We start from the raw sequence: 14,000 nt of genomic DNA, 5'->3' as shown, positions 1-14,000 counted from the left end.
TACCCTCACCTATGTTGTGTTTTGATGATGTCGTTTTGAGGTGAGAAAACAGAAGAAAAGCTACAGTTTCAACAGGGAGACTAAAATGACCTCCATACCTGGTTTCATCGAGTAACCTAAGTAGATCACTAGGGAATTGGGATTGTCCTGGAGACAATGCAGGATGCCCCAGCCAATCTATACATTTGTCTTTAGCCTTTAAGGCACAGCTCAAGAACTCCTCCAGGAAACCTTTCCCGGTCAGCCCTGCCCTCACTGAGTCGGCCTCCTCACCCTATTCCCAGTACAATCGGCACTTGCCCATTCTTTGTACTACCATCTGCACACCAGGACCTTCCACCTGCTTTGCTCTCAGCCCACAGAGCACTTGCCCAGATCCTAGCATGGCCCCATCCGGCTCCATCTTTTGTCCACAACGTCACCTCCAGAGAAGGTTCCCAGCCACTCTGTCTAGAGCATCCCTACCCCAACAGTGCCATTTCCTACTTACTGGCTCCCCCACTAGAATACAAGTTCCATGAGAGCTGGGCTCTTGTCCAACTCATTCATGGTTACACTCCTGGTGCCTAGATAGTCCTTGGCACATGGTAGGTAACCCATAAACATTTGTTGAGTGAAGGAATAAATGCCTTATTACCCTATCTCAAATGAAGGTTCTTGAAAGGAAGTACGGCCTCTTTAGAGACACTTCTGTGTTGCACATAGCCTGCCCCATGCATGGATATAGAAAGAGTGGAGATAATTTAAAGAAATCTGCACAGCAGTTCTGAAATGATTAAGGTAGAGTTATGCTTCAGTGACCCGTCTTCCTGGTGTGGGATAAGCCATTGAAATTGGTCTTTGGGATCCCCTCTGATTAAAGTGGCTGACGTTGAAACAGAAAGCTTGAATCACCCACGTGGAATGGCCCCATTAATTCTCGTAATGGGGCTCTTGTTTCAATTTCATCTGAAATGTCAGGCTTACCAGTTCATTTTTATCCAACAGTCCATCTAGACCAGTAAGCAACAGGACACCAGTGGTGGGGGAGCTGTAATCCAGATAATGCTAATACATTATTCATACCAGTTTGATTAATGATCTTCTCTGAAATCGTATCTCCATCATCACAGACAGATAAGTACTGATAACCTCTAAGCTTTCGGTGATGTGCTCAGTTGTGTAAGGCTCTGCCTTTAGCTTCGAGGCAGAATGCAATGCTGAGAAGGTACCAGCCACCCAGTGAGTTTGGAGAATTATCTGCTAAGGCCCCCAAATATCATATCTGGTTAGGAAATTGTAGAATAGCTGAGACGTTTCAGAGACATGAATTGACTTTCCCAAGGTTGCCTGGCTTGCTCATGGCACAGCCCAGGAGTGTTGTTCATGTGGACTTTTTTTTTTTTCCTGCCTTGGAATCTTAAGCTCATTCATTCAATTTTGAGCCACCTACTGTGCACACTATATTAGGCTAGACCCTTTTTTTTACTTCAAAACTCGTTATTCAACTATTGCCTTAATATAATCTTGATAAGCAACCAAGGTAAAACTTAGATTTATACACAGCTGAAAGTGTAGCAGTTCTTACAGCGCTGTTTTTCAAGAGCTTCTGAAAACCTTTTATGGTTCACTCTTTGCTTAACTATGAGCAACCAGGCCCTTCTTTATGATGTTGAACCATCCCTTGGGAACTGAGTGACCATTGCTAAGTTATACCGTATGCCTTCGAAATGAAACTTCTCCAGTTCTTGTTTAGTGTTCCTCAAAAGATCCAGGTAACACAAGGAAACATTATAGCCCAAGCCATCCTATCTAATATCAATGTCAAGAACATACCTGGAGTAAACTCCAGAGTATCCTTTCCTTTCCTACTACTTGAAATGTAATATCAGCCATTTGTCTATCCTATACCACTCATCCTTTTTAAAACCAGACCATTTCTAAGATAGAACCAGACCATTTCCAAGAGGACTACCCCTAAACTAGAATTACACTCCCATTCTTGAATCTGTTCTAAAAAATCAAGTCCTAAAGTTTGCTTCACAGCTAACAGGAATTGGGGGTGGAAAAGAGAGCTTTAACATACTCAGGGCAACTGTTTCAGATGAGAACTCTGCCCTGTCGTGTGTGTGTGTGTGTGTGTGTGTGTGTGTGTGTGTGTGTGTGAGAGAGAGAGAGAGAGAGAGAGAGAGAGAGAGAGAGAGAGAGATGCCAGAGCCAGCTTCTCATCCATGTCAAGGATGGAATCCAGCTTTTGCAGTATTTAAGTCAAACCTGACCAAAGTGAGAATGTGACTGTCGCCATGACAGTCTGTCCTGGGAGGATTTGCAATGGAATTTAAAGGCTAAATGCAGTGTTGGCTAAGTCTTTCTGCTGTAGGGAGGGAGCCCTGCATTCTCAGAGTATATTGTTAACTGGGAATAGATCTGGTAAAGGAAACCTCTTGTCTCCCATGCACAAATGTGGGAATGTTGACCATCATGTATTGTGTGTCATTTCCAACAGTGTGTATTGGAAATCTGTTACTAATTTGCTAATCACATATGGGGTTAATGGCAGCATATAAAATGTGTTCAAGGAGAGCATAAGGGATTATCCATGATTCAGGTATCAGGGATTCAGGTGAAACTATTTTAAAGCAACACTTTAGGATGTATTCCTTTCCAGCTTGACATTTTGTTCTAAGAAAGTTTCCTCCCTGGTTATAAAAGATTTGTTGAAAGGAACTGGCAGATTTAGAAGAGTAAAGTACCAGAATAAAATACTCCCACGAATAGCAGCATGAACTGATGTCCACATTTATAGCTTTATAGTTCTCCAAATATCTGTCAATCAAAATCCTGACCAAAAAATAGAGTAGAAATGCTTTTCAAGTTAGGTTTTTATTGAAATCATTTACTCAACACTTAAGATAGCAGACTCTCTACGTTTTGGGAACTAAACCAAATAAATGTAATCCTTTTTTATATAGCAGACATTCAGCTAATCCCATTCCTTAGGAGGCTTCCTTTTTGTGCTTTGAATAACCCTAGTATGTTATGCTGTCCTTTTCCAAGACATAATTTCCAGACTTTTTGCCTTCTTGGGTTCTCAAATGGAGCCCTCAGTTCTAGATGTGTATCACAGTCATGCTTCTCAGACTGTCTATGCTGAAAAGCCATGAGGACCAACCAGGTCAACCGGTTTAAGTTTCAGTATGTCACTGACCAATATGTGGTTCTACCATGTGGGACTCTCTATAGCTCACCCCGTATACAGCTTGCCACTTGAGTCAGGAGTACCTGAACCGATGCATACTTTGGTCAATAAGACAAGCTTGCTCTTCTTGTTCTTGGATATTATGACAATATCCAAATGCTCTAGTAGTTTCTAAACCCTCCCCTCAATTTTTGCACTTGTTCCTCACAACCACACTTGGAAGCTCACTTTGAGTACTGGGATAAAGCCCAGTGGAACTGTGATCTCTTTTATGCTTAGATACTCACCTTGGTGGCCAACTATTCAGAGAAAGCTATAACTCATATTACCATTTATACTTCTGCTAAAGGGAATATCACATTTATTGTCTTTCTCATTTTTCTTCCTACAACCTTTCCCATTCTCTCTCTCTGCTTTGGTTGCCCATGGACCTGTTCCCGAACCATCTGGCATCTGCCATGATAGCACAGGGCTCGGTGGTAGCGTTTGGCGACAGTTGTGCAGTTGGACCCAAACAAACCATCATGAAATTCCACTGATTCACACTGTGATAAGGGCCAAAACAGAGAAAGTCTTTCCTTCTACCCAGACCCAAAGGAAGTGTAACCTGAGACAGAGATGTGAGCATGTGTTTGAAACGTAAGAGGAGGATGTGTGACTAATAATGTGTGTGAGATATGCAAATTGGTTACTCCCAAGTATTTGGAAAGAATCGGCCCTTGTAGTTAAACGTGACCCTCAAACTCATGCTTCCTCCATTACTGTGCTTAGTCCAGTTCTCAAAACATGAGGAAAGAAATTTCCATCGAACTCAACTGAAGTATCAGAAATTAATGGGATTTCACTTAATGAAAATCTGTCATATTGCTAAATCTATAATTAGGAAGTCAGTGAATTAACATATCAGTGTTCAGAAAATAAAGTTATCTTGTTGTGGGGAGGGGCACGTGAAATATAACCACTCTGTGCTGGGACTTGAGGCAAGTAAACATACTTGCAGTGATTATTATACTACTATTTTCTATTAACTTTCTCTGGGCCAAGCACTGTGCTGAAGTTCTCTGTGGGCCTTACCTCACTGAGTCCTTACCCAGCCCGAGGCAGCAGGATGGCATTCACTAGTGAGGAGACCGGCTTCGATACAGCAACAGGCCCATGAGGGAAGTGCTAGAAAGAGGTAGATGTGGGATCTGAACACAGGTCTGCCTGTCTTCATAGCCCCAACCCTTCACCACCACATTACACTTCATACATCAGCCAGAAAGATGGCTGAAAATAGTCTGTCAGATCAGGGCAGTCCTCACTTTTAAAACTTTTTCATGGGTTCCCACAATGGTGAAGTAAGATCCGAGCTCCTCATGCTGGCCTATGGGGTTCTCCTAACCTGTCTGGCCTCGTGCCTTGCCATGCTCAGCCCATCTCTCTCCTCCTTGCACACAGGGCTTTGGCATTACTGGCCCAGGACATTTGCACCTGCTGTTCTTCCAGTTTGAAAGGTGTCCATGGTGCTGGGCACCCTGCCTTTCACAGGGAAGGGTTCAGGAATTATCTGCTTTGACATACCTGCTTTGAGCTTCCCCACAAAGACTACTGCATCCTTACCACACTCCAGGAATAGTATGGAGAGAGGAAGTAGTCCCCAGAGACCGTGGTTTCGGAGACCCATTCTCTCAGCACCTCCACTCCTGGTTGGTGAGCAGTCAGCAGTAAAAACCAGAGCGAGAGACCTGCTGGAGACCTTCTTCTCAGGCAGCCCTTCGGACAGGCCTCAGCTTAGTGCTGCCAAATCTTGCAGGGGCAATTGGCAGTGTGGTGGAGAGGGCAACTTGGCTTGTTGATACTTTCAGAAAACCCAGAACTTCCTCCCAAGGCTCCAACAGTATTCAAAGTTCTGACTTCATTCTGAAGAGCAAGACTAATTGGCAAATACAGTGGCTTTCCCTGTGCTCATGTGTCTCGCATTTGGGCTCACGTTGCTTTTATCTTATTTAATTTGCAGTAATAGTGACTGAAACTAATTTCTTGACTGTAAATATCACAGCTGTTGTGGAAAGCATTAATTGCACACTATCCCGTTACCCTCCTTTCTTGGATCAATTTATGTGTAATCTGTTTGCCAGTTCTATTACTGTGAATATTAAGGGAACGCAACGTGAAATAATCTAACTGAACACATTGGAAACATTTGTACTGAAATGGTTGGATGGTTTGGGGTATAGAAATATTCTCGTTTGTGGCAGGCATTGAAAGAATGCTTTTTAAAAGCCCTACCCCAGAAGTCTTGACACTGAGTGAAATATAGGTAATTTTTCTTTTGGGGGATCAATAAAATAACTATTTTCAAAATGACTTTATATTGACTGAAAGGTCAGAAATGCCGTGGGCATTGATCCTGTGTCCATAATCACTTTTTGTTTAGTACGTTAACCGCTCTACACAATCAAATACAAAGAAATCCAGTTCATCATTGAAACAGAATATTTTCAAAGCATTTGACCCCTCCCAGCTCTCCCTGCCCGCTGGAGGCTCACTGCAAACGCCTTTCCCTTGTCTAGGAAGTGGATCTGTACAGAATGAACAGCCAGGACAAGCTGGGCCTCACCGTGTGCTACCGGACTGATGATGAAGATGACATTGGGATTTACATAAGTGAGGTATGAAGGCTGAGTGTTGTGTAACTATCATCTCAAGACCAGAGGAGGTTTTTGATTTTTTGGTTTGTTTTTTGTTTTTGTTTTTTTTTTCTGTTATGTGTTAACCAGCCCTAACTCTGGCTCATTGAGAAGTCTTTGGAAAGACCCAAATGCTTTCTCCCCTTCATCACACAGTCCATGGAGTTACATCTTTACATGGGGGTTAAGTTCAAATGTCAGTCAGCACATAAGGTAAAATTACCCTTGCCAAGCCTGCAAATCGGCCATAAAATGGAGCTGCTTACATGGTTTTGTGTGTTCAACCCTGAGGGGATAGCAGATTCACATTTCCCTTCTCGTGTCCATTGAATGGGATGGTGGATGGAGTCATTTACACTTTTTAAAGTATTTCTTTATCTCTTTCTTTTTCCTTTTGGTTGAATGTGTATATCATTGCATTCATGTAAGTTAAATGCGTCTGCAAAGTACAGAGATGGAAGCTATTTTGATCTTCTTAGAGAAGACAATGCAGTATGATTACAGTATGAATACTTTACCCTAGACTCCCATCTAGGCAAGCACAGAAACTCAGTTTTGTCAGGAAATAAAACCTCTCTCTGTGGGATGAACCAAGGGATGTGTTTACTAGGCTTAATAATTATTCCTTTGGATGTACTTTATTCACCAAGCTTAAGATGGTCCACCATTACCACATTTGGGGAGATTTTTCCCATACTTAATCCCACTTGTCTCAGTTGTATTTCATTTGTAAAGTTATTTTCCAAAATGGAAGCATTTAGTAAAATAATCAAGGTATGGTTGCTCATCAGTATAGTCCAGGGTGCCGTTTACCCTGTTCTGCATCACACTTTGGTTTTCATTTCTGTGACTGCAACGAAAATCAGCTGTGCCTCTCCATTCCCTTAGGTCAGCAGGGTCTGTGCACACTGCCATGTCATAAGGAGGCCATGCAGGGTTCCAAGAGCACGCCCAGGAAAGGGCTTGGAAACAGATCAATCCATGTTTGTCTCTCCTTGCAGGAACTAAGTCTCGTCTATTTATGTGCAAAACGAAAACATAGGGATAAAGAGGACTGTGTGTTAGACAGCCTGTGAGAAGTGCTGTTGTTTACTTTCACGTGTGTCTTAGTTGTCCACTCCGTGCTGACCTGTCCCTGTGTGTTTCAGATCGACCCTAACAGCATCGCGGCCAAGGATGGGCGCATCCGAGAAGGAGACCGCATTATCCAGGTAGGTCAGCTTTCAACCAGAGGCCTCGTCCCCTGCCTGTCACGAAAGAGCACATTTTATGGTTGATGATAATAGCTTTAGGGTTGAAAATGCAGATGTTAAGGAACAGGGATCACCAAGTCAGATGTATAGTGAGGCCAGAAGTTAAATTAATGAGGGAAGCAAAAACCCTACAAAGTAACACACACCAGGGAGTGGTGAGGGCTAGGGCAACTGGACAGAGCTGCCCCAGCACCTTACAGAAGACGCACCTCATTTCCTTTCAGTCTCTTTGAAGGGCCCAGGACAGCACCACCGGGACCCAAGTCAAGCCAGTAGTCTGCAACTTGTGAACCAGAATAATTCTCATGTTAGATTTCTCTGGAGGAGTAATTTTGGACCACAAGTGTCAAGTTTGGTCTTGTCCTTAAATAGGAACATTTTTGGCAAATTTAGTAAAATTGATGGAGAAGCCTTTTAAATTTCATGACTTGACATTTAGAAGGGCTTCTAAGGATAGTTTCTTTACCTGAAGCCCTGTTGCTCTTTGGAGTCAAAATGAGACTGCTTGTTTCAGCTAGTCTTCCTTAATCTCACAGAAATGGAGATTGTTTGGTCCATTGTGTCCCACAACGCTTAGCTTCCACTTCCCCTCACTCCTATCTTCCCTTTTTCCACTGCTTAGTCTATATTTCCCCAGATTTCAAGCCCAACCTCAGCTGCTTAAGGACCGTTTGCTGGTGGAGTAACCCAAACCTTCATTCTTAAACGCTTTGACTCATCTTCAGTCCTGCCATTTGGGGATGCTGTCCCTTTCCTTTAGCTTTTACTATGGGTCACAGAAGTCCTGGGTTCTGTACGTAGCCCCGCCTACCTCCACTGGTCACTGGGTTCAATCACCCCAACCAGTAGAGTCACCCCCTTCGCTGCCTCTTGGGTCACTGGCCTAAGGAGTTGGGTGGAAGGGTCCCCTTCCTGCTCAGTGAGACCATTTCTGTGTCCCCTGGAGGAATCATCCCTCTAGACCAGTTGTGAGAGTCCCTCCCTCTAGACTTTCTGTCCCACCTAATGAAGTTCAAGTGACAAACTGGGCACACAGACCACCACGTATGATACCATTTCCTTGTTTGCCCTCAGTTTCCATAATGGTCACATGAGACCTGCTGCTGCTTTTTCTCCCCTGTTATCTGAAAATGTCTATAATAATGCTTTAGTATATTCCCTTTACGTTCCTGCCTGCATATTATGTCTGATTAAATTGCTCAGATGTTCCCTCTTCACAACATGGTGATTTTTCTCAGTCTGCCTTCTGGAGTCTCAGCAACTTATGTTCATAGTTTCCACATTAGTTGCTTTGTACACCTGTCACGGCTGACTGATAGACCAGTCTGAGCAAGGCCTTTCCTTCTGAAAATGAGCATTCTTTGCAAGCTACATGCGAGTTCTCTGCTCCAACTGTATAGAATGATTTTGTATGATCTCATTACCCTGTTGTCCACCCCTCCATCGCCTCCTCACCATTTTGTTTTTGGGTTTTTTTTTTTTAAGATTAATGGGATAGAGGTACAGAACCGTGAAGAGGCTGTGGCTCTCCTAACCAGTGAAGAAAACAAGAACTTTTCCTTGCTGATTGCTAGGCCCGAACTCCAGGTGAGTCAGCCTCCTGTATGTGAAGCTGCGTCTGTATTTCTGCAACCAAAAGCCCAAGTCTGTGGCACTGCAGACCGCTGCCCAAGTATTTGGTCTGAATTTGAAGGCACTTTGTACACCCTTAAAATGTCGTCTCACTTGATGTGACCTAAAATCTATTTTATGTTTTAAGCATTAAAGTAGAGTGCTGACATCCAGCCTGACAGCACCCTGTAGGCCCAGCAGGCTCATTAGCGTAGGAATGGTCATGAAGGAGAAGACAAGGGAACATAGTGGGCCAGAAAACCACAGCCAAGGTCATAACCATCAAGATGTTTGCATTCCCCAAGCCTGACAGGTGTTCCAGCCCGGATCTGCGTGGGCCTCATCTCTAGCTGCAGAGTGTAGGACACGTACAGCATGGTGGCTCGTAATACCGCATTCCTACTAAAACTGCTGAGAGACTAAAGGTCAGGCCCTCTCATCACACACACAAACAGTAGCCCCGGGAGGAAATGCTATGTTAATGAGCTTGACTCTAGGAATTACATCACTGTGTTGAAGTATATTAAATCATCACCATGTACATCTTAAACATAAAATACAACTTTTATTTTAAAAAGTGAAAGAACTGTTGATCAGAAGACTTTTTCTCAGAGAGCCAGATATGTCTGGCTTTGGGGGCCATATAGCCTCTGGTGCAATCGCTAGACTCTGCCACGGTAGCACAAAAGTGGGAGCGACAGTCCACCAGCAGCAGGCCACATCTGACCCACGGGCTCTTAAGATTTCAGACCCCTGAATAGTCTGCTCTAGGAAGACATGGGCCTGGTGGAAGTGATGGGCCTTGCCCCAGACAACTAGTTAGCAGACCCAAGTTCTGTGTCAAAAAGAACTCTTCCGACACTGCAAATAGTTTGTCTTCGGGGCCTGCTAAGCTTGTGTGTGGGCCAGCCAATGGGGGTACAGGGCTAGCTCTCCCGGACGCCCTCATGGGTGGTCCGCTTCCCTGAAGTAGCCACCGTGGATGCAGGAGCGTCACTGGGAAAAAACACAACCATGGACAGCAGAGATTTTCCTGAGGTGGAAAGTCTCTTGAATGCGAAGGGAGGCTAGTTTTCTGAGGTAGAGCCAAACAACGGGCACACTGCATTTTCATGACCCCCGGAGGGAGCCCAAGAAATCTTTTTCCCCCAGCTTAATGTCCTTACTTTTAAAAAGTAAATAAGATGAAAGCAAAAGGAATCTTGTCTGAGGCCCATGGCTGCTCCCTCCCCACAGCTGGACGAGGGCTGGATGGACGACGACCGAAACGACTTTCTGGACCACTTGCACATGGACATGCTAGAGGAGCAGCACCACCAGGCCATGCAGTTCACTGCCAGCGTGCTGCAGCAGGTGACGCCCGCCCCCCCCCCCGCACGCACCCCCCCCCCGCTCCCGCCCCCAGGCACGCCAAGTCCCGCACAAACCTGCTGGCCTGGAAGCTGCCGCCCGTCTTCACACTAGCAGAGGCAAGCCGACACCCTCCCTGCCAAGGGAGTGGGGCCTGGCTTTTAGAGCTGAGTAGTCCTGCTGGGGTCTGGCTGACCTGGTATCTGCTGGGAAGACACATGTACCAGCTTTAAGGCAGATTAGAAAGCCTGAAGTCATGTTTTCAAAAGTAGAGCAACTCCCTCGGTGTAGCCTGAGCTGCTTAGAGCCCTTTAGCTCCCTTTAGTGCCACCTCCGTGGTCAGGGTCCTAAAAACGCACTAGTTCGTAATAAGGCCCTATAAGCCTCCTGCCCTGGGTGCTGGGACAGCTAGCATCATTCACTGAAGTAAGGTGACTAATACCCTCGTCTTACAGGTGGGAGAACCTTGGAGGAGGATAGGTGTTTAGCCCGGGTGGGTCTGCCTGATGGCCAGGTACGGATGCCCTGGCTGGCAGCCCTTGTCCTACAGGAAATGTGGCACCTCCCTCACTGTGGCCCTTTGTTCTTGTTCTAGAAGAAGCATGAAGAAGACGGGGGGACCACAGATACAGCCACCATCCTGTCCAACCAGCACGAGAAGGACAGCGGTGTGGGACGCACCGACGAGAGCACGCGCAATGACGAGAGCTCGGAGCAAGAGAACAACGGGGACGATGCCACCGCGTCGTGCACCCCGCTGGCCGGGCAGAGGAAGCTCACGTGCAGCCAGGACACCCTGGGCAGCAGCGACCTGCCGTTCAGCAACGAGTCCTTCCTGTCGGCCGACTGTGCCGACGCCGACTACCTGGGCATCCCCGTGGACGAGTGCGAGCGCTTCCGGGAGCTCCTGGAGCTCAAGTGCCAGGCCAAGAGTGGCAGCCCCTACAGCCTGTACTACGCCAGCAGCCCCCTAGACGCCAGCAAGAGCGACCCCGAGAGCGTGGACAAGGAGCTGGAACTGCTGAACGAGGAGCTGCGCAGCATCGAGCTGGAGTGCCTGAGCATCGTGCGGGCACACAAGATGCAGCAGCTCCGGGAGCAGTACCGCGAGTCGTGGATGCTGCACAATAGCGGCTTCCGCAACTACAACACCAGCATTGATGTCCGCAGGCACGAGCTGTCGGACATCACCGAGCTCCCCGAGAAGTCCGACAAAGACAGCTCAAGCGCCTACAACACGGGCGAGAGCTGCCGCAGCACCCCGCTCACCCTGGAAATGTCCCCCGACAACTCCCTGAGGAGAGTGGCAGAGGGCAGCAGCTGCGCAGGCAGCGAGGGGGCCGCAGGGAGCACGGAAGCCTATGGGCCGGCCCCCAAGAACCTGCTCTCCATCACCGAAGATCCCGAGGTGGGCAGCGCCAGCTACAGCCCAACTCCTCCTCCTCCTCGAGAGCTGGAGGCCGGCCCGGCCCCGGAGAGCAGGGAGCGGAGACCCAGCGACGACAGCGGGAGCCCGGGCCCCGGCCCCAAGCTCGGCGGCTCCTACCTGGCGCCCTTCCCGCACTCGCCCTACAAACACGCCCACATCCCCGCACACGCGCAGCACTACCAGAGCTACATGCAGCTGATCCAGCAGAAGTCGGCCGTGGAGTACGCGCAGAGCCAGATGAGCCTGGTGAGCATGTGCAAGGACCTGACCTCGGCCGGCCAGGCGGAAGCCAGGATGGAGTGGAAAGTGAAGGTCCGCAGCGACGGCACGCGCTACATCACCAAGCGGCCGGTGCGGGACCGCCTGCTGCGCGAGCGCGCGCTCAAGATCCGCGAGGAGCGCAGCGGCATGACCACCGACGACGACGCGGTGAGCGAGCTGAAGCTGGGGCGCTACTGGAGCAGAGAGGAGAGGAAGCAGCACGTGGTGAGGGCCAAGGAGCAGAAGCGCAGGCGCGAGTTCATGATGCAGAGCCGGCTGGATTGCTTGAAGGAGCAGCAAGCCGCCGACGACAGGAAGGAGATGAACATCCTTGAACTGAGCCACAAAAAGATGATGAAGAAGAGGAACAAAAAGATATTTGACAATTGGATGACAATCCAAGAACTCTTAACCCACGGCACAAAATCACCAGATGGCACGAGAGTATACAATTCCTTCTTATCCGTGACTACTGTATAATTTTCACTTCTGCGTGGTGTACATAAAAGAGAACGCTACCATTGGGGTAGAAATTCCTGCCTCGTTCAATGCGGCAAGTTTTTGTATATAAGATAAATACGGTCATCCTGTTTATAGTCACAATTGGCCAACGCTGCAACTCTGGGTGTCAATAGCTCTCTTAGTTTTAAGTGGAGAAAAACCACCCTTAACTGTCTTGGAAGGCAATATTAACAAACAGAGCTTTTTTCAAATAGCAATTGTACTTTTTTACTTGCTACCTTTTACATAAAGTGTTTAAATTTCAAAAAGATCTTTTATTAAGCATACTTTCACAGAATAATTTGTTTAAACTATATTCATATAAAAAAGTTAAACACGCTTTTTTTTCTGCCGAAAACACAAATACAACCCCCAGTGTGTAGTTTTAATGGAACCCTATTTTATAATGTTACTTTGTTGAATGTGTTTCATATGGGTAACCATTAATATATAATTTAGCTCAAGGCTTCAATTCAAAACTCCCAAACTGTGTGGTTCAGGATTTAATACACATAACCAAACCAGCAGTGTTTAGAGTTGGGATACACACTTAAACATTTTTTCTGGTTAAAGTTCCCAAGATCGTAAAGGTTTTACCGGAAAGCAAAATATCATGCAGCTTTATGGAAGTTTAAAGCATGTTTGCAAATATTGCAGCCCGATGGAAGAATTTGCATGTACAGGAAAGTTGTGGATGGAGGTGGTTTGTGGAATTTTAAGTGCTCATTGTAGTAAACCTTTGCTTTGTAGATTTGAAGGGACAGAGTTTTACAAGCAAGCTCACGAAATCATGATTAGTTACAAACATTAAGTAAAATGAAGTTAAAATAAATTATTATTTTCTATTTGACATATTTTGAAGTGATTCCTTTTTTTTTTTTTTTTGCAGTGGTGCTTACAAAATAAAAGCCTTTTGCAGTACTTCTTTTTTTCTACCATTACATTATCTACTTCCTTGGGAATATTTGAGTCTTTCAGATCATCCAGTACCTTCATTCTGCCCAGAACCCAAAGACAGACCTGTCACTGAAGAAGAAGGAATCAAACACCATTGAATCCTGCATTCTGACTGCTGTCTTGCAGAAAGCCTCAACCTGGCCCAGTTATCCTGGAAGCAAGTATGAGCAAGTTGATCACTCAGGGTCGTGTTTACAATGAAATCTCTTTGGTTTATTGCAACCATTACTGTCTGCCGGTAAAACAACTCTGGGTGGCTAGACCCAACTTCCCATTTCTGCAAACTATCTCATATTTTCACAGAATAACCTAGGTCACCAAAGTGAGTGGGTTTTAAAACTGGTATCTTTCAGAATCCCAACCATCCCCAGGATCTTAAATAATGAATTTGCTACAAATTGTTCCCATGTTGACACCAACTGCAGCTGTAAGACTTACTGAAAATACAAAATAAAGATAGGATTAGGAAAGGTGTCCGTTTCATTTGCCATGTTGTCAGACTTCTGGTTTACTCACTGATCGGACTAAAAATTTGAGTGAAATCACCAGGTGGTTAGGCATCTCATAACTCCTCTCTACCCTCCTCCAACCAAAATTCCTCCTTGGGGGCTAAAATCTTGAGGCTAACTCATCGTCACACTTGCACTAGAACAATTTACTGAAGGTAAGACACTGAAGTGTTTAAGATGTCTGTTCATTCCCTCTTCCAGACCAGACACTGCAAAGATAGTTAAATCTGCTACATTACTCTCATCAGCCCTCCAAAGACAAGTTTTCGCAAAAGGTGG

At 46.0% G+C, this 14,000-nt stretch overlaps 1 protein-coding gene across 1 annotated transcript in view; it reads left to right on the top strand.

Annotated features, from left to right (window-relative positions):
- Positions 1–13,651, top strand: part of PDZRN3 (PDZ domain containing ring finger 3) — a 243,118-nt gene extending 229,467 nt beyond the window's left edge. The window contains exons 6-10 of the mRNA XM_025885329.2: positions 5,734–5,832; positions 6,999–7,061; positions 8,589–8,690; positions 9,951–10,067; positions 10,660–13,651. Of these exons, the coding sequence (XP_025741114.1) occupies positions 5,734–5,832; positions 6,999–7,061; positions 8,589–8,690; positions 9,951–10,067; positions 10,660–12,234 (1,956 nt within the window). The 3' untranslated portion in view covers positions 12,235–13,651. The remainder of the gene's footprint in view (positions 1–5,733; positions 5,833–6,998; positions 7,062–8,588; positions 8,691–9,950; positions 10,068–10,659) is intronic.
- Positions 13,652–14,000: the final 349 nt, after the last annotated feature.

The sequence above is a fragment of the Callorhinus ursinus genome, unplaced genomic scaffold (assembly GCF_003265705.2).
Source record: "Callorhinus ursinus isolate GAN/ISIS: 27379988/994484 unplaced genomic scaffold, GSC_fseal_2.0 scaffold15, whole genome shotgun sequence".
Lineage (NCBI taxonomy): Eukaryota > Metazoa > Chordata > Mammalia > Carnivora > Otariidae > Callorhinus > Callorhinus ursinus.
The sequence above is the reverse complement of the archived record's forward strand: the minus strand, read 5'-3'. Positions and strand labels throughout refer to the sequence as shown.